The sequence below is a fragment of the Fistularia commersonii genome, chromosome 12 (genome assembly GCF_037954325.1).
Source record: "Fistularia commersonii isolate RoL2024-O1a breed Wild chromosome 12, RoL_Fcom_v1.0, whole genome shotgun sequence".
Classification (NCBI taxonomy): Eukaryota; Metazoa; Chordata; class Actinopteri; order Syngnathiformes; family Fistulariidae; genus Fistularia; species Fistularia commersonii.
Window position 1 is genome coordinate 19,525,137 of NC_141295.1, and position 27,463 is coordinate 19,552,599.

The window sequence follows — 27,463 nt, forward strand, 5'->3', positions numbered from 1 at the left end:
CCATCCTCTGTATTACACTTCCCACGCTCTTATACAGTGCATGAAACTCTTCTGGGCAACAATAACGTAAGATAAACATTGAAATACATCACAAAATGTGCAGTAGATGAGTGCATTAAAAATCATTTTAAATGTTATTCCGTATGACATGTGGCCTGGGTACAACGGTGGGAGCCAGAGTTTCCACGCTAAGGATCTTGCAAAGGAGATCTCCAATTTTTATTAATTTTATAAAATTAATTTTAGCTTAATTTTACTATATTTTTCACTTTTTTTTCTCTTCTTAGACTAGAATGTGGGAATTTCATCCAGAAAAAAATGGTCAAACGCAGAAAAAAACACTAAAGAACAATAAATCACAATTACCAAATTACCAGAAAAAAAAAATCTGCGAATTAGCGAGGGTCCACTGCAATATTTATTTCCTGTTCACATTATTGTTTTTTTTCTTATTTTCATGACGGCAGGTGAGGCAGAACTTCACCTGCCTCACCGCTGGAGATACAAGGTCATTTTCCATGTGCTCAGGAGACCAGAGGGGAAGTTCAAGAAGAAGCAAACACCTCGGGATGAAGCTCTGCAGATCCTGAAACCCCAGATGGACAACCCCCCAGCCCCGCAGGTACACACACACACACACACACACACACACACACACACACACACATATCCTGCACACTGTGAATGGAACTCCTTGTGTCCCTCAGCCCAAACGTCCCGTTGGACCTTCTCCTTCTGCGTCGGCAATGAAGGAGGCTGGTTTCAAACCCACCAAGAGCGTGAAGACCAGAGCACCAGGACGTCCTCCACCCGCACCCCCACCAGGTCCACACACACACACACACACACACACACACACACACACACACGGCTGCGCCCGTTCACTGCATCCATGATGTCCATTGACGCTAATTTTGAGTGTGTGCTTGTGTGTGTGTGTGTGTGTGTGTGTGTGTGTGTGTGTGCGTCCGTAGTTTCTAGAGAGCTCCCAGTGGAGATGGAGAGCATCCAGACGAAGCTGCACCAGAGGTCCAACGAGGAGCACTACACCTACACCAACGTGCCATGGAGACTCTACCTCAGGAAAGAGGTGGACACACACACACACACACACACACACACACACACACACACACACACACACACTGAGGTTCCAGGTGATGAACACAGGCTTTCTCCTGCAGGTGTTCTATCCCAGAGACAGCTTCAACAGCCCGCTGGTGCTGGACCTGGTCTTCAAACAGGTGAATCCAGAAACTCATACAAAGACTCTCTGATGCAGCAGAGGAGAGCTGGAGGAGATGGAGGTGGAGATGTTGGAGGTTCCTCTTTGAGAGTGGAGAGGACAGAGAGGATCAGGAAGGAGGCCCTCAGAAGGATGACTCATGGTAGATGTTCTGGAGATAAAGTCACACTGAGATGGTTTGGACGTGGAAGGAGGAGGGTAGGAGAAGATCTGGGTGGAAGGATGCTGAGGGTGGAGGAGGTCTGGAGGAAGACCAGGGAGGAGGTTTCTGGATGGAGGTGAGGAGGACTGGAAGATGGTGTGAGAGGACGGGGTGAGATGATGGTTGTGAGGATCACTGAAGGTAAAGGCCCCAAGGAAAGGAAGAAGAAGAAGAAGAAGAAGAAGAAGAAGAAGAAGGCCTGTGGTCTTCTGGAAGGTCAGCTGGCTGGTGAGATGTTTCACAGTGGATAGGACATGAGGGTCACTGATCCATCCCATCAAACCAGGAACTTCTCCTGAAGCCTCCAGTGTTGGGAATCATCTTCAAGGAGACAAAAACACTCCAACCAGCACAACAGCAAGTTCTCAGGGTATCAGAACTCCAGCTGACTCAGCATCTCCATATCTTCTGGGCAGCTCTGACCTTCTCCTCCGTCATTGAGTGAATGGTTGATCATCTCCAGGCGTCCCTGAGACCTGAAGCTCTCCCTCCCGAAATGAATATATCGGCGCTCTGCTGTGATTCATGGTGGCACCTCAGCTGAGGAGAAGGTGACAACCAGCTTCTCTTCTCCTGCAGGTGGTCACCGACACCCTGTCCGAGTCCTGCGTTCGCATCACCCGCGATGAAAGGACCAGGATGAAGGCTCTGCTCGGTTGGTCTCCTCAGAACATTCCCTGCTCTCCACCTGGCATGGACCTGACAGATGTGTGTGTGTGTGTGTGTGTGACAGCGGAGCACGGGGTGGAGCAGAACATGGATCCGGTGAAGGACCACGTGAAGAAAACCATCGTCACGGCGGCCCGTGAAACCTGGGAGATCTACTTCTCCAGGCTGTTTCCAGCCTCGGTGAGGAGAGGAGGAGCTCGGACGGGACGCCGCCGCTCCACGCAACCCTCACCCTCCGCTGTGTGTGTGTGTGTGTGTGTGTGTGTGTGTGTGTGTGTGTGTGTGTGTGTGTGTGTGTGTGTGCAGGGCAGCGTGGGGACGGGTGTGCAGGTGCTTTCCGTGTCCCACAGCGGCATCAAGCTTCTGAAGACGGTGAAGAGCAGCGCCGCCGCCCCGGACTACTTCCGCGTCCTGCGGCCGTACACGTGGGTCACATGACCGGCCTCGGCGTCCAATCGCGTTCCGCGCTTTTATCTGGCGTCTTCTTGAACGCGTTCAACTTCTTTTTGATTGGCTCTCCAGATACGCCGACATCCTGTTTGTGACGGTGCCTTCAGAGAACATGCTGGAGTTCAATCTGACCAACGAGAAGCTCATCCTGTTCTCGGCGAAGGCGCCGCAGGTCAAACATCTCATCGACGTCTTCATCGATGAGATCAAGAAGGTAAACGTGAAACGGATCTTCTTGCTCGTGTAGAAGATTCTGCAAAAACATCATCGGAGCTTCTGGGATCAGGAGAAGAACATTGAGAGGATTATCGTGTGACGCACTGAAGGTGGCGGCTGATTGGAGGTCAGAACCTCCTCCTCACAGCCAGAAGGTCCAAGCAGGGACCTTCTGGCTGTGAGGGCTCCTTCCTGTGTGGAGCCTCCATGTTCTCCCCGTGTCTGCGTGGGGTTCCTCAGGGTTCCCCAGGGTTCCTCGGGGTTCCCCAGGGTTCCTCGGGGTTCCTCAGGGTTCCTCAGGGTTCCCCAGGGTTCTTCGGGGTTCCCCAGGGTTCCTCAGGGTTCCTCGGGGTTCCTCAGGGTTCCTTGGGGTTCCCCAGGGTTCCTCAGGGTTCCTCAGGATTCCCCAGGGTTCCTCGGGGTTCCCCGGGGTTCCTCGGGGTTCCTCGGGGTTCCTCAGGGTTCCTCCAGCAGTCCAAACACATGCAGGAGCCTCTTTTCAATCACAACGAGATGAATGAATGTTTAAGCTAAAATTCTCTAGAGATTCTTCAGGAAAAAATTCAGATGAAGGGAAATATGAGTTTATCTGAGAAGGAGAATCCTTGTTCTTCCTGGAGAACACTTGAAGAACCTCCTCCCCCCTCGTCCTCCCAGGACTCGGACTACGTGATCGCGGAGAGGAACTTTGTGACGGACGATCGCTCCAAGCTCAGCTTCCACAAGGGGGATGTCATCAGGCTGCAAGTTCTGGACGGCTTGGAGAAAGGTGGGACCTCCTGCTGCTGCTGCTGCACCCTGGAGGACAACACTGATCCAGGAATGCATGTGTGTGTGTGTGTGTGTGTGTGTGTGTGTGTGTGTGTGTGTGTGTGTGTGTGTGTGTGTGTGTGTGCTCTTCCTCACCAGGTTACAGCTATGGGTGTGTGGTGAGAAAGAAAGTGGTGTATCTGGAGGACCTGAGGAGAGACAGCCAGGACTTTGGTGAGTGTTCCACAATCCTGGTCCACCTCCTGTAGATGCAGACCTTCCTCCTGGGGTGAAAGGAGACACTCCTCAGACGCCAAGTTCTCATTGGATGGTTTGGAAAGATCTTAGAGCCTCTCCTTCTTCTTCTTCTTCTTCTTCTTCTTCTTCTTCTTCTTCTTCTTCTTCTTCTTCTTCTTCTTCTTCTTCTTCTCAGCTCAGTGAAAAAACCCTTCAGGTGAAAATAGATCTAAGTTCTGTCATGGGAAAATATGTGACTCAAAGCATGAATATCTCTGGAGGCCTCCCTCTTCCCCTTTGGGCTGCTTCCTTCAGGGTCACCACAGCCAATCACCTGCCTCCATCCAACCCTCAGCCAATCACATGCCTCCATCTAACCCTCTTCTCTTGCACCAACTTCTTGTCTTCTCCCCCTCCCTCCAGAACATCTACCATGTGCTGTCCCTCTGATGGACTCCTTCCTGACCTTCTCCACCTCTTCACTCCCAAAGAGGAACCTCCAACATCTCCATCTCTGCCGTCTGTCTTCTCCTCACTGTCTCCAAAGCAAAGACCACGACTGCTCTCCTCTGACCTTCTCCCTTTGCTGTCAACCATAAGGACGGTGTCCTGTGGTCTCTGCTCTGCGCAGAAGGTGAGCGGAGGTTCTGGTGATCTCCTCTGAGGCCTTCAGCGCTGCTGGGGGCGTCCAGGGTGGAGCGGAACCAGATCCAAAGGGGCTCCTTTAGGTGTCGCTGGAGATGATGGTGCTCCGGCCAGGTGTGAGGAGATACAGATCACACCTCCAGCAAAGAGGGCTCATGGCTTCGTGTGTGTGTGTGTGTGTGTGTGTGTGTGGACATCAGGTTGGAAGTTCGGCGCCGTGTCGGGTCGTTCCGGCGCCTTCCCTGCTGAGTGCGTCCATCCTGTAGCTCCTCCTGACTTCCTGTCTCTGCCGCTGGATCGCACCGCCGAGCCCCAGGGCGGCGCCGGACGCTTCGCCGCGTCCTCGGCGGTGGCGGTCGCCGTGGCGTCGGCCGCCGCCGCCCACCAGATCGATCAAACCATCGAGGTACGCGCCGCCGCGCGCCGCCTCCGCCCGCGAGATTCAACCGACCGTCCATTCGTCCTCCTTTGTCCTTTGGCAGAAGGTTTCCCTGGACGGCTTCGCCGAGGGAGACCCGGACGAGAGCGTTCTCCTGGACAGCAGATATGACATGGTGGAGTTCGCCAGGAGGTTCTTCAGACAGGACTCTGCTGGGAAGGGGTGAGAACAGGAACGAGCAGATCCACTGGGAAGCAGATCTTGGGTTTCCTCCGGCCTGGAGGAGAACTCTGCTGCATGTCTGCAAGACTGGATGCGTGTCTGTCAGGAGAACGTCCAGGGTGAACCTGCTTCCAGGTCAGGTTCACCCTGGACGTTATCACTTAAAGGGCCTTTTGGAGATGTTTCTCCACAGGAGATGAAACACACTTTTGAAATGTAAACTGAATTAACACGGCATAGAACCTTATCTTTTGGCCTTTATGTCATGTATCAACAAAATGTGTGGCGATTCTGAAACCAATGAACAACTGCAGAGAAAATGAAATGACATTTTGAACTCCAACACTGGGTTGAAGGTTACTTTGAAGAAAAATACTCCATGTCTTTTTGAGTTTATTTAGGAAAAAAAAAGCCAAACTGAAATAATCCGCCGGCAGCAAACCAGAACCACCATCCTTTTCTTGACGCATGAAGTCGCTTATTAAGAGCGACAACAATAATTGAACAGGTTTTATTTAGATGTGAGAAGATCGCCATCAGCTTCAAATTTGAAATGACATTTTAAAAATGAACCCACTGAAATACAAACACATTTTAATGAAATGCTCATTATTTCATTATTTTCAAAAGTCACAGCGAGACGCATCAGACGGGTCAGAGAGGGGCTGCTGACGCCGGAGCTAGAAGATGGATGGATGGATGGATGGATGGATGGATGGATGGATGGTTGGATGAAAGATGGATGGAATGACGGACGGATGGATGGATGAACTTCTTCCTCCACTGTCTGGATCTAAACGCAGCGTTCCATGTTGCTGCTGTCGCTGTCTTCTGGTTCTCCTGCAGGTCGAACAAGAGCCGAGACACCAGGGACGCTGCTGAGATGGTCAAGTTCTCCAAGGTTCTCCTCCCTCCTTCTTCCATCCAGTCACAGAAACCTGCATGTTCCTCTCAAATATCACCAACCTTTACCTCAGATCTCATTCATTTTGGATGCAAAGCAAACCCGCCTTCCAGGAACATCACCATGCGTGGTGTGGACCTTCTCGTTCTTCACGCCATCCCTGGTTCTCTCTCTCCTGCAGACGCCCCTGAGCCAGTCCCTGATCGACTTCACCGATCCGGCCATGAACAGGGTGGCGGCCGATCTTTTCCTGTGTAGGTTCCCGCCTCCTCCGGACCACGTGCCATCTCTGAACATCTCTCCAGGATAGCCTGTCCAACATCTTCACCACCATTGTGTGTGTGTGTGTGTGTGTGTGTGTGTGTGCGGTTAGCCGTGATGCGTTTCATGAGTGACTCTCCGGCCAGAGGGTTGACGGAACAGGAAATCGTCTGCACTTTTCTCAAGGTAATCATGCACACACACACACACACACACACACACACACACACACACACACACACACACTTATCATACGTGTGTGTGTCAGTTGGTAGGCGAGTTCACCTTGATGAGGGACGAAGCTTACTGCCAGGTCATCAAACAGCTCACTGCAAACACCAGCTCCAAACCGTAAGTCCTTCATTCACTTCATTCACACATGTGTGTGCCCATCTCACACACACACACACACACACACACACACACACACACACACGCGCCGCTGACCGTGCACTCTCACAGCGACAGTTGCCAGCGCGGCTGGAGGCTTCTCTACATCCTGACGGCCTACCACCGCTGCTCGGAGGTCCTCAAGCCGTTCCTGCTGAAGGTCCTGCTGCAGAGCTCCTGCAGCGCCGGGAGCTTCTTCCAGGGTAGGAGCGTCTCTCGGAGCAGAGATGGTTTCCTCACTGCCAGGAGGAACCTGCTTGGATTCCCACAGGGTTCCTCTTGGTGTGGGGTCTCCATGTTCTCCCCGTGTCTGCGTGGGTTCCTCGGGGTTCGTGGAGAACCTTCACCGTCCAGATGGTTGAACGTCTCTAGATTACGTGTGAATACCGGAGTGTCTCGGTATGCGGCTCTGTGATTGGTCCGGGGTGAGCCCCACCTTGTCCAATCACGGCCCTCCATTAACGGCGCCCGTAACGAATGAATGTATCTATATCTTCGTTATAAATCCCAAAGTTTGGTTTGCGTGCACGTTGAAGATATTCCAGGTGTAACATCTTCACGACTCGCCTCAGGTATCGCCAAAGCCTGCGAGCACAACCTGAAGAAGACCTTCCAGTACGGCGGCCGCGTCGTTCCACCGAACAGCATGGAGATGAAGGCCATGATGGTACGTTCTCGCTTCTGTGTGTCCTCCTCGGCAGAGGAGGGGGAGGATTCAGGTCCAGTGGGAAAAAGTAGGGTTGGCAGAAAAAAAGCTGAGGAGAAGGTCCCGCAGGTATCTTCAGACCTGGAACAGGAGGACCTCCTGAGGGAGAACGCGGACGGATGGAGATGTTGACCCAAGATGGTCCTCCTGTCGAGGACTGTTACGAGGACACTGTTTGAGAGCAGCTTCATAAATAACTGTCACCTTTAGTATCAAGATGTTCCCAGAGTTCGAAGCACGATGACCTTCAGTCAGAAGGTCAGAGGCGTGGCAGCAGGATTCGACAGTATTTATCACTCGTCTTCTTTTCCTCATCATCTGCCTCCATCTAAGCTTCTCCTCGGCCTGTCCTCTCTCCTCTCTGGTCTCCTCCTACCCAGATCTTCTCCCTCTCTTCTCATCCAAGTCCGAACCATCTTATCTCCACGTGCCGTCCCTCTGATGAACTCCAACCTCCTCATCTTCATCTCTGCCGTCTCCAAACCAGACATCGTGGTTGCTCTCACCTCCGTCTTCTCCACCTTTTCCTCCCGAACACTTTCCTCCACCTTCCTGCTGGCACACGTTTCTCCGCTAAACAGTAGGATTTATCTCAAAATGGAGACCAACTCCTGGACCAAGACGATTTATCTGAAGATCAGACGGTGTGAAACCGTATAAATGTCAAATGTTCCTCCATGTTTGGCATCGTCGTCTGAAGAATGGAGTGAAGTAGCCATAAAACCAAGATGGCCGCCGGCGTTCCTGCCGAGAAACAGTCAACGTGAGCGTGTGCTTTGGCTTCCTCAGGCGGGACGGAGCTCCAAACGTCAGCTGTTCCTCTTCACCGGGGGCCTCGAACGCCACGTGAAGATCAAAACGTGCTCCGTGAGTGGCCGCCGCTAACCGCCGCTCGCTCGCCGCCGATGGCGTGGAGGGTCGCTCACGCCCGCGGACGTGCTCCTTCCCAGGTTTCCCTGGAGGTGATCGAAGAACTGTGTTACGAGATGGGGCAGCACCGGCCGGAGGCCACGGAGGAGTACGCCATATTCCTGGTCACCAACAGAGGTGGGCTTTCGCCGGGCCGTCCAGGAAAAATGGCGGTTTTTCGCCGACGGTTCGGTCCGGACTCCAGGATGTGTGTGTGTGTGCCGTGTCTCCCCAGGGCAGAGCGTGAGGCCTCTCAACAAACACGAGTACATCCTGGACATCGCCACGGAGGCCGAGGTCGCCGACGCCAACTACAGCTTCTGGTTCAGACGCGTGGTCTGGACGCAGCCGCTCAGATTTGAGAACGAGCTTTACGTGGCCATGCACTACAACCAGGTGAGGAGCGCCTCCTCCCGCTAGCCGCCCGCTAGCCGCCCGCTAGCAGCTCCACCATTTCGACGGCTAACTCTCCGCCCCCGGTGTTTTGGCAGATCCTGCCGGATTATCGTAAAGGCCTGCTCAACGTGCTCCCGGACGGGAAGGTCAGCGATCAGCGGCTCCACCAGATCTCCAAACTCTCGGCTTTGCAGCACAGAGCCAAAGACGTGGTCTTCACCCCCAGCATGTGAGGAAAACACGCTTTCTGTCCTCGGTGATTCAAAACCAGAGGACGTCCTCATTCTGAGTCGAACGGGAGAGAATCACTTTCAGCCCAGATGTATTCACCGCTCCTCTAAATTGCAACACGCCTGCCGGATATGAAGTGGATTCAACACTCACACACACACACACACACACACACACACACCTTAACAGCACATCAAGATAAAGCTGCACAGGAGTTGCCGGGGGATTTAGATCGGCAGTCGCAGGGGGTTCAAATGGCACGACTCTCTTATCTCCCCCGACCGGTATCGCTCCCCTCCTCCTCCCGACGGCAAAACAGAGCAACTCACTGATTTGTGAGAAATCATCACGAGAGAGTCAGACTTTGTGTTTATCTTGGATTCCGTCTCTTCCGCCGCTCTCCCGCAGACACGAGCTGTCAGGGTACATCGCCGCCGCGCTGTTCAAGAAGCAGCCGCCGCAGCAGTGGGTTGCCATGGTGACGCAGCACATGCAGCAAGTGCAGACCCTCAGCCCGCACCAGGCCAGAGCGCAGTTTCTAGGTAGGAGGACGCACACCAGTCGCTGTGGACTCCGCAGGATTTGTTGTCTAAATGTGTGCGAGCTTCCCCGCGCTAGCTGCTCGACGGATAGTTTGGGTAAATTTGTGTCGTCGAATCCGTGTCAAGCGGTCGTCACAAACAGATTTAACGCGTTGCAACAACACATAAAACCGTTGTGCGACCTGAACGTGACTTCTTGACCTTTATCTGGCGGCCGGAACGAAGCCACATCGACACTAAACCCCGCGTTTGTCCGTAATCCTGCTCAAAGATATCTAGTAACCGACCCTCGTGCGGAGTCGCAACCGTTTATTTTTGTCCAAACTCCTTCTGAGACCAGGAAACATGAAGCAGCAGCTGATGCCAGTTGTTTTTTACTCCCCCGTGACAAGGCAAGTTTTGTAATGTCAGGGTTGTTCACTATGTGTGGACTTCTGTGTGCGTGTGTGTGTGTGTGTGTGTGTGTGTGTGTGTGCGCTCTTCAGGCCTGGTCAGCGCGTTCCCCATGTTCGGCTCCTCGTTCTTCTACGTCCACAGCAGCAGCTCCAGCGCCCACTGCGCCCCCTGTATCGTCGCTGTGAATCAAAACGGTCTCCACTTCCTGCACAAGAACACGCATGTAAGCGCGCACTCGAGCCAAAACATGAGCCCACGCGCGACGGCGGCGACGGAGATGTAGTAAAGTAGAGATGTTTGGGCTCTGTGGCGCAGGAGCTGATGTCAGTGGTCCCCCTGGTGGAGGTTCAGTCCAGCCGCACCCAAAGACCTTCTGCCGGAAGCAGCTACCCGTACGTGGACCTCACGTTGGGTGACATGACCGCACAGCGGGTCGTCCAGCTGCAGCTCGAGCAGGTATTACGCAAATGCGCACGTGACGGTCACAAGTACGGGCCGCGTTTTCTCCCTCCTCACGCCGCCGCCGTGCGTCCGCAGGGCCTGGAGCTTTGTCGAGTCATCGCCATGCAGGTGGAAAACATGATGCTGGCGCGGGAGAAGAGGCTCACTCTGCCCCCCAGCGAAATCACCATGTTATAGGCCGTCACCTTTTTGCACGCACACACTCAGACAATAAGCTACAGCTACAGCCTACCTCTTTTCACCGGCGTGCCGATTCGGCACGCACGCAATAATCGACGCACGCTTGCAACGCGACCGGAGGCCTGAACAAAACGAACACGCAAAGGTGGGTTCGCTTGTTTTCAGGTCAGCTCCTGAAACGGATGAAACTTTACACCTGTTTTATCCGTACCGGAGCTGCTATTGGGAAGCGAAGAGGCTTCGGGTTATTTGTTGTTGTTGGTTTTTTTTTAAAAGACGAGTTTCTTTTTTATTATTTTTTATTTATACCGTGAATCGGGGCAGTTCACATTGGTCATTTTCAACCGTTTCATTTTGTAAAAACAATTTATCAAAATAAAGTCAGCGGAAAGCTTTGGTGTTGTTTTGTTAGAAGGTCCCCGTTTGGCCCGAGGGCCTTTCTGTGTGGAGTCTTCATGTTCTCCCACGTCTGCGTGGGGTTCCCCCGGGTTCCTCCCACCGTCCAAACACATCCGGGAGGTTCACCGGAAACCCTGGAATCGTCCAGACGTGTGGGTGAGAGGCTAAAGCGGGTCGTCTTCATGGAACTGCTGAAAGTGCCCGACTAAGAAAAAAGTAAAGGTTGAAAGTTTGTCTCTTCCCCCAGGTGGTGTGAATCATGTATGAAGTGCCTCCCGCAAGCATTACGAGCGCCCCCAGCAACCCCCCACCTCCCACCCGCTCGCCCTCTTTCATTTTGAAACCCAACTATTGCCTGTGGCAGTTAAATGCAATTGGATTACGTTATTCTTTTATTTACGTGCTTTATAACCTTAACACCGGATATTTTTCACCGCGCTCGACTGTAGGGGATTTTTTTTTTCAATGTATGCATATAGAAGAATTAGAAAGTAACACTCTGTCTCTGCGAGTCTTAAATCTCTTGATTAAACCCCCCAAATTTGTCTTTGTGAAGCAAAGTGATTTGTTGTCTGGAAGCAAAGACCTGCTCTGTTCGAGACCGGAGAAGCAATGACCCGTCTCATACATTTAACTGCGCCATTGAGCAAAACCAACGAATCGCAAATATATTTGCAGATAAAGCATTTTGTAACTTGCGCTGTCAACATAACTCAAGCAAAAACATACAATTTGGAGCCCAAAAATCTTCTATTGGCAATAAAAGCGATTTGATTTTTAAACCCCCCGGACCAGAGGCCAATCAGTCACGTTCATTTCGAGATGGTGCATTTTTTTTATCAAAAACATACTCAACTTGCTCCTATTCTACTTTGGATTCTAACTGTTCGTTTTATACGCTGGTAGTGTCAAGCCTGCTCTGTTTTATTGCGCGCTGAAGTCCACGCAGCTGAAACTGGAGTATTTTGTTGTTGTTTTTTTATTTTATTTTATTGAACATAAACAGTATAAGCAAATATACATATGTACAAATAAACATGACAAGGTTGAATCGAATGTCAATGAAACAACCGGGGATGAGGGAGCAAAGGACATAAGGACATTTTGTTCTGTATGTAATCAGAAGTTAACAGTGTTAAAGGTTTGTGAGTAATGTTTAATGCTAGACAAAAAAGAAAGTAAAAGAAAATAATTAAATTAATAGATAAATAAAATAAAAAATAAATAAATACGTTTAAAAAAAAATTGCAAGGGGAATATAACATACACTGTTCAAAAAAATAAAGGGAACACTTAAAAAACACATCCTAGATCTAAATGAATGAAATATTCTTATGAAATACTTTGCTCTTTACACAGTTGAATGTGCTGACAACAAAATCGCACAAAAATGATCAATGGAAATCAATTGTATCAACCCATGGAGGTCTGGATTAGGAATCACACTCAAAATGAAAGTGTAAAAACAAACTCCAGGCTGATCCAACTTTGATGTAATGTCCTTAAAACAAGTCCAAATGAATGTGTGTTGCTTCCTGAGTGGACACTATGATTTCACACAAGTGGGATTGACTTGGAGTTACATTGTGTTGTTCAAGTGTTCCCTTTATTTTTTTGAGCAGTATATATTTAACTTGGTGGTTCACAAGAAATCACAGACATCAAACTGTATAATTTTTTGGTTTTTGGATTTTTCCAGAAGTTTTAAGGATTTTTTAAATAATTCAAAATAAAGAACATAAAATTGGGGGAACACTTTTGCATTCGGTTTTTGTGAACGAAGAACTTGGCCAGGATTGAAATAACATTGACAAATAGTTCCAAATAGTTGCTTAAAAGTAAAAACCAAATGTTACATCATCTCTTGAGAAAGAAACTGGTGATGATGGAAAATTATCTTTAGCCCATTTTTGAGTTTTAGCCCAAAAGTCCTGTACTTTTTCGCATGAGAAAAATATACGGTCAGTGGTTTCAATGTTGTCTTCACAAAAGCTACAAATATTAAAGCGTCCCCTCAATAATTCCTTAGATGGGTAGATGTTGTCCATCAGTTAGAAGAACCTGGAGTCTTCTGACGACCCAACATGGACTGATGTTCCTGAACGTCACATGACCGCCTCCCCGCCCCCTCCTGTGTGCCCGCTACTGCGCATGCGCTCACCTCTGGCAGGTTACACGAGTTTATTTTCAGCCCCTCTCCTGGAGACGGTCCGGGGCGCCGTAAACTGACCCCGACTGCGCCTTGTGTGGAAAAATGGGGCGATATTCTCTTGGCTTTTGAATTTGGAGGACGTCTCCGACGCGCCGAGGTTTGGAATCTAGCGGGGACTTGTGAAATGTTGCTGCGTGGTTTGTCGATTATTCCACGCAGCGACAGGCAGACCAAGCCAGGCTAGGCTAGCTAGGTTAGCTAACTAGTCAAACTGCGCGGCCAGTTCCGTGCGGCCTCCGCCGGCGGGCCGTGTTGACACAGCGTTTATTCGGGCTCCGCTTCGCTGCTAGGGCCCGGCGAAGAGCATCGGCCGCCGCCCGGCGAGTCTGACTGCGCACGGAGGTCTCAATGAGCAGACGAGCAGGCGGAGCGAGCTAGCTAGCTAGCGGTAGCCACTTTGCGCCGGACCGCGCAGCGAGCGCATTCTCCGCCCGCTCCCCCGGAACGGGACGACTTCCACCCGCTTTGTCACCGTGCTCGCCCCCGCTCCAGCTCCAGCTCCCGTCCCCGACACCGGGCTAAATGTTGTGCTAACACGCAGCGTCGATCCATGCTAGCCGCTAACTGATCCATGCTAGCTAGCTAGCTAGCCAGGCGTGCGCGTCTCAACACAGCAGTCGCAGCGTTCGGGCGGACATGGCGGCCAGCGGCTACTCCGACCTGCGGGAGAAGCTCAAGTCCATGACGCCGCACCGGGACGAGCACAAGAACAAGTACGTGGACGCGACGAGCAACGGCGGCGTCAAAGGCCGGAAGCGCAAGTATCGGGAGTCGGACGACGACGAGTGCGAGCACAGCGATGACAGCGCGGAGCTCCGGGAGCAGGAGGCCAACCGGGTGAAGAGCAGCATCCTGCAGAGGAGCATCTTCTCCCCGGAGGAGTGCGCCCGCATCGAGGAGAAGATCGACGAGGTGGTGGCGAAGGGCGAAGCCGGGCTGTACCGGGAGCACACCGTGGACCGGGCTCCCCTGCGGAACAAGTACTTCTTCGGCGAGGGCTACACGTACGGAGCCCAGCTGGAGAAGCGCGGCCCGGGCCAGGAGCGGCTCTACCGGAAAGGGGAGGTGGACGAGATCCCGGGCTGGGTGCATGAGCTGGTGATCCAGCGCCTGGTCTCCCACGGGGTCATCCCGGAGGGCTTCGTCAACAGCGCCGTCATCAACGACTACCAGCCCGGCGGCTGCATCGTGTCACACGTGGATCCGCTGCACATCTTCGCCCGGCCCATCGTGTCCGTGTCCTTCTTCAGCGACAGCGCGCTGTGCTTCGGCTGCCGCTTCCAGTTCAAGCCCATCCGGGTGTCGGAGCCGGTGTTCGTGCTGCCCGTGAGGAGGGGCAGCGTCACGGTGCTCAGGTCAGCCGTGCACATTTACACGTCAGGGACGGGCTTCATGCAAACTCACTTGGTCTTGAGTTACGAGCTAGTTGTCACAACTCTGATTTCAACTTTGATGTACGAGTTCAGGGTAGCTTCGAACCTGAAGTGCGGATAAGTCATCGTAAACATCATGTGCATGGACTGTGCGCTATAGACGGGAACTGGGGACATCGTTAACTAGTAAAAAAGGTGCAAGAAATATGCAACTTTTTTTCCCCTAGATTATTCCAAAGCTGTCTTTCTGAATGGACCAGAACGCTTGAAGAACACCGTGCTAGACAAAGTTTTTAGTTGTTTTTCAGGAAGAAATAGTTCAATTTATCGATTAGCCAAAGTAATACAGATTACTAAGTGACAATGTCACATTGATACATCTTGGTGTCTCAATTTTACGTTTATCCTTAAGAGGACAAACAGTCTGTCTATCTTGAACAGAATAGTTATCAAGTTGGACTTTGAACACACACACACAAACACACACACACACTACTGCTTGTGTGTGCCTGATCTTTTTCCTTAAAGCATCACAATGTTTTTTTTTTTTTTCCCAGTGGCTACGCAGCAGATGACATCACCCACTGCATCCGCCCCCAAGACATCAAGCAACGCCGTGCTGTTATAATCCTTAGGAAGTGAGTCAACACGCTCTCTTGCAGCGAAAGCGACTCTGCTTTACTGCTCGGTCACTTTTTGATTTCAATTGACTTTTTTTTTTTTTCCCTTTTTGTCAGGACCAGACCTGATGCCCCACGGCTCGACCCTGAAAGCTCCCTGAGCTCCTCTCCCGCGGAAAGGCCGGCGCCGTTGAAGGCCAAGCGCTCGCATCGCAAAGCGGACCCCGACGCCGCTCACAGGTGGGCGCCGTAAACGCGCCCGTGGGTGGATGGGAGCGCCGGCCGGACTCGGAGAAATATATGCAGAATTATTAACAGCCGTTCGAATCATAGCTGCTGCTCAAAATGGGAAAGAGCTCGCGGTGACTGCCCGGCAACGCCGTGCTGCAAACACGCAAGGCGGGGCTCTTTCCGTGTTGTTTTTTTCCAATTTGGAAAACACCCATAACTTAAACGCACAGGGACAAAGTGGCTCATGATGCAACAACTCCAGCTGTTTTATTAAGCGTATAAAATTAAATATGTTGTATTTTCTGACCAGGGAAGGACCAAATATCAGTCAGTGGCTTTTTTACTTTTTCCCTTCATTCTCATATGCATGCAAAGATACAATATGGTCACATTTGTGTATATCATCGTAGCAGCCGCGACCAGCTATCCATATCACAGGTTGTTTTCTAAGGCGCACACTTGTTGCAGTACATTTCTCAAATTCCATTTATCTTTTTTTCTTTTCAGAGACGTTAGTCTTCCTGTCTGACATGAATATGGAACGTGTGCTTCGCTGAACTTGGTCGAAAATGCGTCGTTCATACTCAATCTGACGTGGTTTTTCTCGACGTTTTTTCGTGTGTCCTCCAGGCCGAGGGTTCTGGAGATGGACAAGGAGGAGAACAGACACCCGTCGTTCTCCCGCCAGCGTCGCCACAGCATCAGCTCAGAGAACTACTGGAAGCGGGAGCAGGATTCCGACAAACATCGGGAGAGCTCGGGGCGCAAAGTGAAAATGAGACGTCACTGAGACGGTCGCCTCTCACGCCCATCTTCTTTATATGTATTTGTACGATTCTTTGGTTTGCATCTCTGGCTCCAGTTTTAGTCTGGCACAAGGAGCGCCGTCATTACGTCTTCTGAAGTTTTGATTTGACCTTTTGGACTGTCTCGTAGTTAACGATGCGGGTGATCTTTGCTACACTTTACAAAAGCTCAAGTTACTATTACAGTTAGTCTCTTCCGTTGGCTCTTCGATTACCTTTAAATTAAAGCAAGTATTGCTTCTATGTTCATAAATACTGCAAGATGGCATGTATTTTTTTGTAACCAAGATGTACAGACCTTTTAGAGCAAAGAGGACTATGTACGTATGGACTTGTATAAAAGAACCTGAGCTGTAATCTAAATTGTTATAATGTACAATATGTTTGTATAGACTTTGACCGAGGGAACTTTTATGAAGAAAGGTATCTTAGTTTTTCACATTGACATTTTGACCCCCCCCCTCCCTTTACTTTGCCACGCCAGATCTCCGTAGCCTCCCTGCCGCGGCCGTGCAGTCTGTGCTTCAGGTCCATTGAGCTGCTGTTGGTCAACCAGGTGAAGGTCACAGCGTGGCACGTCACCTAAACTGCTCAGGCCTGGTTTTGGAGTTGCTTTACCTGACTTAAGAGAGGCCGTGTAATGGCTGTTCTGTAATAAAACTAAAATTTTTCTCACTTTAACCGGCTGGCATTTACTTTTAACAGAAGACACGGTCGCGTCCCGTCGAGCTGGCGTCCGAGCGCTCAGCCGGGGAAAAAAAAAAACAAAAGTTTGTCCTTGCAGTTTGCTGTGTAAACACATTAGTTTCCTGCTTCCAGTCAGCTGGATTTGGCCGGGGCTCTTCAGCGCTGACTGCTAGCTTAGGCTGGAGTTACACGTGGACAGAAATAGCTCGGGTTCACACGACACGCCGTCGTTTGAACGTGTGTGAAGTGGCTGAGCAACGTTCGGGGGTTTTATTGGTCTGCGACATTCTGCAACAGGGTGTTCTGCGTTGCGGCTTTTTAACAACTAACGGAGGAAAATCTGGAGGAGGTCCGACCGTGACTTTGTGTTTTCGCAGCAAGCGCCGGTCACTTCTATTTGAGGGAGCGCAGAGGCCGGGTGGACGAAATAAAGTTGAAATTGTCTCCGCGGAGTTTGTCTGCCGTTCATTAAATCTGGGAAGCCCCCGCTTGCTCAAACACAAGGACGGGGAAGAACAAAATGGAGCATTGTTTACTCTGATGGCAATGCGGGGACGTCCAGCAGAGCCGAGCGACTTCTGTAAGAGTTGAGAAGCATCGTGTTCAAACCGGGCTACCCAAGGATCAAGCCATACAGCGCTGTAATTATCATGAGTAATCTCACTATCTAACAGGAATATTTTCCATAACTAGTTTGTATATCTGTTGAGATCTGAGAACACCATCATGGGCTTTGAGAAGCTTTTCTCCCAATTCTGCCATTTTAATGGGCAGATTACACATTTATCTATAATGAGATCATCAGCTGCCGCCTTACTAAGAACCCAATACCTCAACACGCCTCATGACGGGCTTTTGGTGGTCAAAGTTAAAGGTCACGTCGCTGATCAAAATGTGTCTCTGGCTGCAACGTTACCCAAGCCTTAGTCTTATTCACTGCAAACAGAAGAGGCCTAAACTGTCCGATTACAGATTAAGAAGGACGGAAGATGAGCGTGTAAATTCTGTGTCCAGCTTCGGTCACATAAAAATAAGGGAATTTCAAGGGATTTTCAGGCTAATTGTTTATTTTACTGTCTCATGTTCTGCTTACACCAATTTTTGAATACGTGACAAGAAGGCTGTGAGTAAATGAGTTTGAAAATTCACGAGCATGAAGACAAAGTCAAAATAATGAAGAAATAAAATGAAAATTAGATTCTCACAAACTGTTTCAAGTAATTTCTCAATTTGCCCAACGATTCATTCACCTAATGTATATGTGTATGTGAGAGTGTATGTATAAAACATCTGTATATGTATATGGTGTCATTACATTTCGGTAGACTCTGCATTGCAATCCTTTTATTTACATGAATCTTTCGGGATATGTTGGTTAAAAAGTCTAAATGGGGATTGAAATCATTTTTTGTTATGTGCAGGTTTAGTTGGACGTCAAAGTTGATGTGGTTTCGGAGAAAACTGCTTTCTCTTGCGTTGTTGTGGAAAAGTCAAAGACCAGTGAGTGAATGACAGCAAGCAGCCCTCCTGCTCAGCCGCGCAGTTCCGCGGACGTCCTCTAGGGGGCGCTGTCGCGACACACCGTCGACTTATAACCACCGAAGAAGACGGACAACCAGCTGTTAGCTAGCTGGTTAACGTTACTTCCGAGCAATAATGTTGGACCTACAGTTAAGGGATTTGTCGTTTAAATAACACATGTAAACAACCGCTAATGATTCGGGTCGAGGCTGTGCTTTTTTTCCACCCGCTGAGTGGTAAGTAACGCCATGATTTGCCGCGGTGATGCGAAATGTGTGATATTTTGTCTTGCTAGCCAGAGCTAGCTGCTAAGCTTTTCTCCTGCTGAAGAAACAACAAACTGTTTACTTCTCGCTGACAAACTAGTCGTCTCTCAGATGACGAAGGTTGTTCATCAAATTCCACAAAGGCGAACGTTGGCTGTGGTTTCAGGGGGTTTGTTTCAAGGGGAAGCTAAATTTGTTGGTGGTATCTCGTCAGAAGTCACAGAGGGCTTCACCTGTCACCTGAAATCGTCGACTGACGCCACAGTCCAATTTTACTTTCAAAACTTCTCTTTTCCGGTAAAACAAACGTATTAGAAATGTGAGGACTCTTTTTCGAGCACAAAACGACCACACTTCTACACACCAAAGTCACTATTTATTTCTCAAAATCAATGGAGAATATATATTAATTGGACTGGCCCAAGAAGGACAAAATCTGAAAGAATCTGACTGTTCAGATAACTAAATGTAATTCCCAACAAACCAAAGATGTGTTTAGTCAATCGAAACAAATCTTTAGTCATTTATTATAATATATATAATCATAAAGTGAAGGGAATCCCTTGTTTTGTTTCATTTCAGGGCCAATATGAGATGAGATGAGATGAGATGAGATGAGAACAACTTTATTTATCCCGAAGGAAATTGTTGTGCCAGAGTTTCAAGTAAAAAACATAACAGTAATAGATAATAGTAGAAAGGAGGAAGAATAAGAAATACAATGAAATATGAATTGTCTTAACTGTTAACTGTAGCTACACAGATTGAAGATTCCCTGCGGCTGAGGGAAGAATATTGATCATTGATGAATCACAGAGCCTGAAAGCCACAACTTGAGGGTAAATGAACCCCAGTGACAGTAAAGAATAGATTTGCTCTTAAATGTTTGGAATATTTAGTTTTGTGATAAACCTGATGAATGCCTGCTCTTCTAGAAGACGTGTGGTTTAAAGGGGTGTCGATTAAAATACGCTGATGTAGATTCAAAAGTTATACGACAGGCAGGTTTTAGAGATAATCCGTTGATCTTTAGATGACTAATAGGAAACTGCATACCCACTGAAAGGGATTTTAACCAATAGTTAATATTCAGGCCGGTGTGATGTAACATCGGCCAACCCTGATGCTTGTTTAACCCAGTCTGAACTTTGGCCTCAGATACAGAACTGCCCCGTCCCCCATGGACTGGGCGCCGTGGGCCGTATATCGTGCTGTAATCTGATGAAGGAGGAAGGTTGTTCTAAATTTGCCCGGGTCTATAAAAAGAACACGCCTCCGTTGGTGGGACCACGTACACATGGAGAGCTGAGAGGAGAAGGCCTCACTCTGGTGTTCATCTGAATGTGTTGAACACGCAAAACATTCGGGGCTTTGAAAGTTAAAAGTGTATTTATGTCCAATCATCTCTTGCGGTCCAGATGAATAATCTCTGCAAACACACACTCTTGCAGTCAGAGGTCTTAATCTCTCAAGAGACCTGAGGAAATAGCCAGAACACATCTAAGGGTTCGTTTTGTGGTGTCATTTACCAAGAAATTCAAACATTTTGCCGTTTTACGTGAGCGTCTCATTCCCCAGGTGTCAAATTCAAATTACCGAGTCAGTCCAATATCTAACCAGGCTCCCAATGTTGGTCTGTACGTGACGACCTTCATTTTTTTTTTTTTTTTTTATCTCCGATGTGCCTCCATATTCAGTTCCTCTTTAAACTTCTCTCCCCTCCGTTAATGTTGGAACATCAGCTTGTCGGATGGATGTGCAGTTTTAATTGGAGGCAGATATTGCGGGATCTTCTCGGGGGTCCTGTAATATCGGGGAGATGTCGGCCAGGCGGGAGGCAGCTGGAGTTCCTTCTCCCTCTACTTGGCAGTCATGTCTGCTGCTGCTTCCTGCTCCTCTGACTACCTGCTCTTTGTTTCCAAGGCTAACCGCGCGAAAGGACACGATGAACTTCCAGGGCGGTCGGAGACGAGGGGAGGATGGCATCGCCATGGTGATTGACTTCCTGCTGTCGAATGCCCGGCTGGTTCTGGGAGTCGGAGGAGCCGCCGTGCTTGGCATCGCCACGCTGGCAGTGAAACGGGTGAGTGTGTTTGGAGCTGTTAGCGCCACATCAGTGACTCCTTCCTATGCGCTCGGCCCGGGAGTCCAATCCGCTGCAGCGAGTTTGAGGGGGAAAAGCTCAGCAGAAAGCTCCGGGTACTTCGGGAACTCTGACGCGATATATAATCGCCAATCCCCATAGTTTTGTGACAATAAAAGATAATTCACTTTTTGTACATTCGTGTTCCCACTGCTTTTGGAACACGTGCTCAGACAATCGGGTCAGGGACAAAGACCAATATAGACCAGTCCAAAGTGTTAGCTTAGCTATATTTTTAACTCCTGTTTGGATAGCAAACAAATGGGATTAGTAAGACACGATCTCAGACAGGCTTGGCTTCCTACAGCTGGCTGTAGAGTTGTGTGTGTGTGTGTGTGTGTGTGTGTGTGTGTGTGTGTGTGTGTGTGTGTGTGTGTGTGTGTGTGTGTGTGAGTGTGTGTGTGAGTGTGTGTGTGAGTGTGTGTGTGTGTGTGAGTGTGTGTGTGAGTGTGTGTGTGTGTGTGTGTGTGTGTGTGTGTGTGTGTGTGTGTGTGCGTGTGTGAGTGTGAGTGTGAGTGTGAGTGTGAGTGTGAGTGTGAGTGTGAGTGTGTGTGTGTGAGTGTGTGTGTGTGTGTGTGTGTGTGTGTGAGTGTGAGTGTGAGTGTGAGTGTGAGTGTGAGTGTGTGTGTGAGTGTGAGTGTGAGTGTGTGTGTGAGTGTGAGTGTGAGTGTGAGTGTGAGTGTGAGTGTGAGTGTGTGTGTGAGTGTGAGTGTGAGTGTGAGTGTGAGTGTGAGTGTGAGTGTGAGTGTGAGTGTGAGTGTGAGTGTGAGTGTGTGAGTGTGAGTGTGAGTGTGACCCGTCGTCTGCTGACTGGCTGAAAGCTCTGCAGATGAGAAATGTTTCCTTTGAAACAGATCAACGTTAAAGTGAGACCTTCAAACCCAAAGGGTGGTCATGATGTTTACTGTCATAGCTGATGCAGCATGCTCATCAAAATGGAAGGCCCCTCTGGCCCCGTGCGTAGAAATCACGGAGATCCCGTCGACCTGGGCGTCCAGAAGCGCCATCAGTCACTACCGACTCCGTGTCCCGCCGGCAGAATCTTATGTCCTTATATGTCCCGACCCTGTTTCCACAATACAAACTCCGAGGCCGCAGACCTGCGGTTGCCACAATAAACCTTATCGCTCGTCGCTAATCAGCAGAGGGAATGTGATTAAGGTCCATTTGATTAAGTTTATAGGGCGAGCAGAATATTATAATATTAGTTGCTTAATCTGCAAAAATGCAGATACATCCGTGGCATGTGAAAGATTGTAGAGGGAAAAGACAAATACCCTTCAGATGTTTTGGATTATGTCGAATCATGGGGTCCGTCCGCGGGGCATCTACATTTTAAGTAGTTACTGCAATTCACATTGTTGGGTTGTTTTCTACCCGACTTTCACTGCGAACGGTTTTGAGTCAAATGTGGCAAAAGAACATTCAATTTACCGATAAAAGAAATGACCCAGTTTAGTAAAGAACAAAAAGACACAAAGACAGGAAGGCAGTGATTGTGTATGTAATGTTTCTTATTGACGCTACAGATCATGAGGTTTATGCCGGCAGCTCCCGGCCCCCGGGCTGCGGACCGGGACCGGTACCGGTCCGTGGGTGGTTTGGTGCCGGGACGCACAGAAAGAACACATAACTTACATTATTTCCATTTTCTCTATTATCCAAGTCTGAACGTTTTATTTTGACGAATGGCTGAACTCTCTGGGTTCCATCCGTCCACGACTCACTCTTGACGCCTGTCAAGACGCCGCCTCGGCCACGTGATGCATTAACGCTAATATTAAACCCACAAGCAACATGAGTAACAAAACAGGTATCTTTGGAAAGTTTCTTTGCAAAGGGGAAAAGGCCCAGTGAGGAGATAGAAGAAGAACCTTTGACCAGTAAGAAAAAGAAAGCTGCATTTAACAGACAATACCAGGAGACCTGCTGACGCATCATAATATGCGGGGTCCGGCTCTCCTGTGGGACAATGAAGCCTTCAAAAGTGCTGCACCACTTGGAGACCAAGCACCCTGCAGAAGAAGACAAGCCTGAGGAGGATTTGATAGAAAAAAGCAGGAGGGTTTATATATTGATACGTTTTTATCCACCACATCTAAAAGGCTGTGAAATGGGTCCGTGGTCGGGGAACGGTTTAGGTGACACGCCCGTCACTCGTGTGTGTGTGTGTGTGTGTCGCAGCTGATTGAGCGAGCAGGGCGGACGGCCGAGGACGAGAAGGTGGAGCAGAAGATGGCGGAAAGCTGGGAGGAGCTGAGTCTGGTCTCCGCCTCCCCCACGTTGATCCGGAGGGGCCTGGAGGGCGTGGTGATGAAGCACGTCGGCAAGGCGACCGGGCAGCAGAAAGGTGCGGAGTTCAAACACAAACCCGGTGTTCAAACACACGCGTGGCCCTGAACATCCTGATTCCACAGCCCTCTTTCTCCAACAGGCGACCTCTGCAAACCCGCTCCGGAGGCCGAGCCCAAGCCCAGGAAGATCAAAAATTTCACCCTCACACTGCAGGTACGGCCCCGACCCCCCGCCGGGGACGAGCGTCGCAGGCGCAGGATTGCCGCTCGAGCTCGGCGCAATCATTTATGCATGCGTAACATGTTTTGCGAAGCGCGGCGCGCGGGGAATACACAATGTCATGCACGGGTGAGGCAGCACAAAGCCCAGAGAGGCCTTCCTGATGAAAGACAGGCAAAGAGGCATGAACGGGCTTTAGGTTCACGCACAAAGCAGCCCGGTGATGCAGGAGGTTCGCCGCTCCCTCTGTAGCTGTGACATCAAATAATTGCCTGGCTGAACGTTTGTAGAGCAAAAATAAAAAAAAAAACACAACACACGCCCGCTCCCTGGAAGCCACTCAAAAGAGTGGGATTTGTCGTCGTGACAACCCCGTCACACACTGGCAGCTGTGTCCTTTTCTAAGCGGCTGCACATCTTCCAGCCGCAGTGTTGCACATGCCAGTATTCCAGCGTGGAAACAACTGGATTAGCTTTTTTTTTTTTTTTTTTCTTTTTAAACGATCATTTCGTTGACATGATTTGCAAATGACGAATGATCCCTTCCGATGGGCGACGTTCAGAATGATTGATTCTGATGTGCTTCATGCGTTCATGCTCCGGTCTTTACAGGCTACTTCCTGTAAGCTACCTTCACTTGTATGAAGGTGTGAGCGTTCATCACGGAGAAAAATGGCGTTTAGATCCTCCCAGGTTCCTTGCGAGCAGACGGAAGCATATTTGTGTAACTAATGTGCCGCATATGTGTCTGATATCCTCCCGGTGTTTTTCATTTATCTGGAGTCCAATGAGGGATGTTGATTTCATCGTACATCTGCGGGGATTAGAGAGGACGGCCCGTTCCAAAGAGTCTGATCCATCATCCAGTCTCTCAGCTCATCAACTCCTCAGCTACTTAAGAAGCGGAGCCACTTACCATCGGGCTTCTTCTCCGGATTTGATCCCCACCAGCAGCAACAGTTCATTCGTGTTTCCCGACCGCGGCTGCGTGAGCGCGAAGCATCTTCATGCGTCGAGCCACAAAGCCATTTGGAAGATAAACGCCGTGGTTCCCATCAGGGCCTCCCGTCGGACGGGGAACCCGGAACCTTTAAAACATCAACACTGGTTCCTGGTCCTTCTGAAGGCTCTCCGGTTCCCGCCCTGTCTGAGGTCACGTCTCCTCTGTGTGCTCAGGAGCGTCTGCAGCAGTTCTACAACACCAGGGCAGCTCTTTCTCCAGAGGAGGTCCAGCGGGCTCAGTCTCTGGCCCTGGACATCTGCACCGAGGTGCAGGGCTTCCTGCACACCCGCCACCCCGACATGCCCCTGGGAGAGATGAGCCTCGGAGGGTCGCTGCTGGACGACCTGCAGGCGAGCCTCGCACCGCCGTCTCACCCGCGCTGCAATGTGTGCGTGTGTGTCCAGCCAGCTTCAATGTGTGTGTATGTGTGTGTGTGTTTAGGTGGTGAGCGCCGACCACGCGTGTCTTCTGGTGCCGCTGCAGCTGGAAGCGTCTCTGTGGCGTCTGGTCCCGGGGGAGGAGACGCTGCTCACACACCCGCTGCACTGGATGGTCCGACGGGTCAATGTGGAATATTTCCCCCGAGGACGCAGCTACTGGGACAGGTCTGATCTTCCTCCACGCTCTTACCGCTTTTAGGACCACCGATGATTATCAGAAGATGCCGCAGTGCACGTCTGTACATTAAGAGCTTCAGCTTATTATCGTCTTGGTGATTTATTTTTATTTTTTTTGTCCCCCTCCATTCAAAACTGGTCACTAAAAGCAAACAGAAACAATACTGTAATGTGCGTGGAAGAGAGGCGGCCAGATCTTTCACATCTTCTCCACCCTGCAGGTACCTGGTGGGAGGTTACCTGTCTGCAGAATCGGTCGTGAACATGTTCAACAAGGCCATCATGGAAACGGTGAACTGGCCGTCCATCAGCAGCACCTTGGACTGCCTGGTCCGGCCCGTGCTGGGAGGACCGGACCTTCGCCTGGAGATCCGGTCAGTCCCACACACACACACACACACACACACACACACACACACACACACACGCACGCCTCTTTCACTTCAGTCGACTGCACAAATCCAGGAGAGGAAGTGAACAGCACGCTGTCAGGATTTGGACAGACAAAGCAACATCTAGATGCCACTTCCCTTCGTGAGGTTGCCGTGGCGCCAGAACTCACAGCGCGAGCAGAGGCCCTGAAACCCATCCTGACAGCGTTTGGTCCACCCAGGACGAAAGTTTAAAGATAGATCAAGAGACAAAATATGAAATGATTAGATTACGAGTCCACTTATTTACTTTTTAGATTCCCGTCTCTTCACCGTGTGAAGTGGACAATAGCTCCTTGGATCATCAAATGCTCTGACGGACGTGTTGTGGCTTGTGCTCGGCCACGTTATGAAATAAGGAAATGAAACCGGGTGACAGGATTCCGTTCCTTTCTGGGCTCTGCCAGCTGCTCAGCTCGGACCGCTGTCCAATTTTTAATGCCGACAAAAGTGACGAGATACCGATTTTTAGTCTCAACAAATCCGAGGCACACTTTACTTCATTAGAGCAGTAAAAATACATCATGTGTCACAAAAAGAAGACGATGGGAAAGTGTTTGTAATGCAGGAGGGGAGCGAGGACCGAGGGACGCCCGAAAGTAGAAGAGATGACATTGAAGTCGTGGGAATTGGGCTGGAGTAAGACGATTCGCGACAAGATGGATCGATTTATACATAGATATATGTGTTTATTAAGCAAAGCGTCTTCAAAATCCCTAATACAGGAGCCCGGACTTAATGTGTTTCTTATTCTGCTTGGAACACCCAGCAAAAAGCCCCCGTCTTTCCCTGCCCGGCGGTTACATACTGTTTTAGACACGCGGACGCGAAGCCGGGTTTTACCGATGGGGTTTGGACGATCGGGCCCGAACTCCAGTTCAGGAAATCTTATTTGCCGATGTGTCTCCTCAGGCCCGAAAACGGGAAAGGGGCCGACGGCGGCGATCCGCCGCTCTTCGTCTCCATGCTGCCCGTCCTGAGGGAGGGGGACGTGGTTCTGACGGCCCAGCCGGAGCTCACCTCGCCCTGGGTCAACGCCTGGCACCTGTCCCTCTACCCCTGGGAGACCCAGCGTCTGGCCCAGCTGGACGCCTCGGACGGCGGCTGCCGCAAGCTCGTGCTGAAGATCCTGAAGGCGGCGTGCAGGCTGAACCCGGCCCTGCGCCCGCTGGAGGCCGCCGCCCTGGCCAACCTCCTCCTGCACCTCGGCGACAGCGAGAGCGACTGGGCCGAGGCCAGCCTGGACGTACGATTCCAGCAGTGCGTGGCCGAGCTCATCGGCTACCTGGAGCAAGCGGCGTTACACAGCTACTTCAAGCCCGCCGTCAACCTGCTGAGCGGCCTGTCGGATGACCAGGTGGACCAGATGGGCTTCATGCTGTACTGCGCCGTCTCCGAGCCGGAAATACTGCTCATGTAGACGTTCCGCGCACACTTTCCCGTTTGCTTTTGCGCAAAGGTGTCAGATTTGACGCCGCTGAGGCCCCCCCCCCCCCCCCTTCGACACAAATAAAGCACGAGGATCCGTTTTACCGTGACAGAACGGCCGGGACCGCGGGGGCGTCACAAGGAGGCCGAGACAGAGAGACTCGATCGTTATTACCGAGGTGCTATGGTAATCCCAAGGAACTACACCCCCAATACGCACACACACACACACACACACACACACACACTGGGTTGCGTTTCAGCGTGTGTCATTTGTACATTCAGAGTTCGGGAGTGAGCGCCGCGGCGCTAAACTCGAAATAGCTCAAGTGAAAACATCCTGGTTCCCTGGACCTTCCTGGAGTCGAACCATGCTGTGGGACAAGAAACGCAGCGGCTGAGACTCGCCAGCACTTGGACTAACCGGCCTGCCTGCCGTGAACTTACTAAACCTCACATATATATTTTATCACACTGGAGGTTGAGATGTGTATTTTTTGTTAACCGATGCGAGGTCTGTTGCCAATCTTCTGAGTGAAGTAGAATTACAGTTGCCTAATATTTTTATCCAGTTGCTTTTAATGGACGTACGGATGTCGTGTGCGCAACCGGCGGCAAACAATTCTGGTTCCAGAGGTTGATCAAATAAAGCACTTTAGATCGTAAAGAAGTCTCACTTGAGTAACATTTTCCGTCCCAAAGATAGATCTGAAAGCGAAACTCCACATGGAGGCGCTTCTCGCTTCGGTCTGTGGGTTCCAGAGCATATGACATGACATATGAGCGGTTAAAAGTAGGTCAGATGTCCTGTCATGTGTC

At 50.2% G+C, this 27,463-nt stretch overlaps 3 protein-coding genes across 3 annotated transcripts in view; all 3 read left to right on the forward strand.

The window, feature by feature from the left end:
* The window catches only part of myo15ab (myosin XVAb), a 52,720-nt gene extending 40,890 nt beyond the window's left edge, over nucleotides 1-11,830 (forward strand). Inside the window, exons 48-73 of the mRNA XM_086156192.1 lie at nucleotides 529-622; nucleotides 708-825; nucleotides 975-1,090; nucleotides 1,185-1,244; nucleotides 2,028-2,103; nucleotides 2,182-2,297; nucleotides 2,424-2,542; nucleotides 2,640-2,781; nucleotides 3,441-3,552; nucleotides 3,693-3,767; nucleotides 4,616-4,821; nucleotides 4,898-5,016; nucleotides 5,863-5,917; nucleotides 6,102-6,174; nucleotides 6,294-6,367; nucleotides 6,450-6,532; nucleotides 6,644-6,774; nucleotides 7,144-7,238; nucleotides 8,067-8,144; nucleotides 8,228-8,324; nucleotides 8,422-8,582; nucleotides 8,678-8,811; nucleotides 9,222-9,355; nucleotides 9,841-9,974; nucleotides 10,067-10,207; nucleotides 10,289-11,830. Coding sequence (XP_086012318.1) covers nucleotides 529-622; nucleotides 708-825; nucleotides 975-1,090; nucleotides 1,185-1,244; nucleotides 2,028-2,103; nucleotides 2,182-2,297; nucleotides 2,424-2,542; nucleotides 2,640-2,781; nucleotides 3,441-3,552; nucleotides 3,693-3,767; nucleotides 4,616-4,821; nucleotides 4,898-5,016; nucleotides 5,863-5,917; nucleotides 6,102-6,174; nucleotides 6,294-6,367; nucleotides 6,450-6,532; nucleotides 6,644-6,774; nucleotides 7,144-7,238; nucleotides 8,067-8,144; nucleotides 8,228-8,324; nucleotides 8,422-8,582; nucleotides 8,678-8,811; nucleotides 9,222-9,355; nucleotides 9,841-9,974; nucleotides 10,067-10,207; nucleotides 10,289-10,390 — 2,845 coding nt within the window. The 3' untranslated portion in view covers nucleotides 10,391-11,830. The remainder of the gene's footprint in view (nucleotides 1-528; nucleotides 623-707; nucleotides 826-974; nucleotides 1,091-1,184; nucleotides 1,245-2,027; nucleotides 2,104-2,181; nucleotides 2,298-2,423; nucleotides 2,543-2,639; nucleotides 2,782-3,440; nucleotides 3,553-3,692; nucleotides 3,768-4,615; nucleotides 4,822-4,897; nucleotides 5,017-5,862; nucleotides 5,918-6,101; nucleotides 6,175-6,293; nucleotides 6,368-6,449; nucleotides 6,533-6,643; nucleotides 6,775-7,143; nucleotides 7,239-8,066; nucleotides 8,145-8,227; nucleotides 8,325-8,421; nucleotides 8,583-8,677; nucleotides 8,812-9,221; nucleotides 9,356-9,840; nucleotides 9,975-10,066; nucleotides 10,208-10,288) is intronic.
* Nucleotides 11,831-13,619: 1,789 nt separating this feature from the next.
* On the forward strand, nucleotides 13,620-16,715 carry alkbh5 (alkB homolog 5, RNA demethylase). Its single transcript, XM_086157590.1, has 4 exons — nucleotides 13,620-14,359; nucleotides 14,935-15,015; nucleotides 15,115-15,237; nucleotides 15,859-16,715. Exons 1-4 carry the CDS (start codon nucleotides 13,641-13,643, stop codon nucleotides 16,016-16,018), a joined length of 1,083 nt encoding a protein of 360 aa, XP_086013716.1. The 5' UTR covers nucleotides 13,620-13,640; the 3' UTR covers nucleotides 16,019-16,715.
* A 1,606-nt stretch (nucleotides 16,716-18,321) lies between these two features.
* Nucleotides 18,322-27,311, forward strand: mief2 (mitochondrial elongation factor 2). The gene is made up of 8 exons (XM_086157585.1): nucleotides 18,322-18,478; nucleotides 20,432-20,591; nucleotides 22,836-23,001; nucleotides 23,086-23,159; nucleotides 24,342-24,518; nucleotides 24,610-24,773; nucleotides 25,007-25,159; nucleotides 26,129-27,311. Exons 2-8 carry the CDS (start codon nucleotides 20,454-20,456, stop codon nucleotides 26,634-26,636), a joined length of 1,380 nt encoding a protein of 459 aa, XP_086013711.1. The 5' UTR covers nucleotides 18,322-18,478; nucleotides 20,432-20,453; the 3' UTR covers nucleotides 26,637-27,311.
* Nucleotides 27,312-27,463: the final 152 nt, after the last annotated feature.

What these genes read in the sequence shown, in the direction of transcription:
- alkbh5 (XM_086157590.1), top strand. Translation starts at nt 13,641, where the DNA reads ATGGCGGCCAGCGGCTACTCCGACCTGCGGGAGAAGCTCAAGTCCATG. An exon ending in GCTGTTATAATCCTTAGGAA is followed by an intron (nt 15,016 to 15,114) that starts GTGAGTCAACAC and finishes CCTTTTTGTCAG; the next exon opens with GACCAGACCTGATGCCCCAC. An exon ending in GACCCCGACGCCGCTCACAG is followed by an intron (nt 15,238 to 15,858) that starts GTGGGCGCCGTA and finishes TGTGTCCTCCAG; the next exon opens with GCCGAGGGTTCTGGAGATGG.
- mief2 (XM_086157585.1), top strand. Translation starts at nt 20,454, where the DNA reads ATGAACTTCCAGGGCGGTCGGAGACGAGGGGAGGATGGCATCGCCATG. An exon ending in GGCGACCGGGCAGCAGAAAG is followed by an intron (nt 23,002 to 23,085) that starts GTGCGGAGTTCA and finishes TTTCTCCAACAG; the next exon opens with GCGACCTCTGCAAACCCGCT. An exon ending in GACCTTCGCCTGGAGATCCG is followed by an intron (nt 25,160 to 26,128) that starts GTCAGTCCCACA and finishes GTGTCTCCTCAG; the next exon opens with GCCCGAAAACGGGAAAGGGG.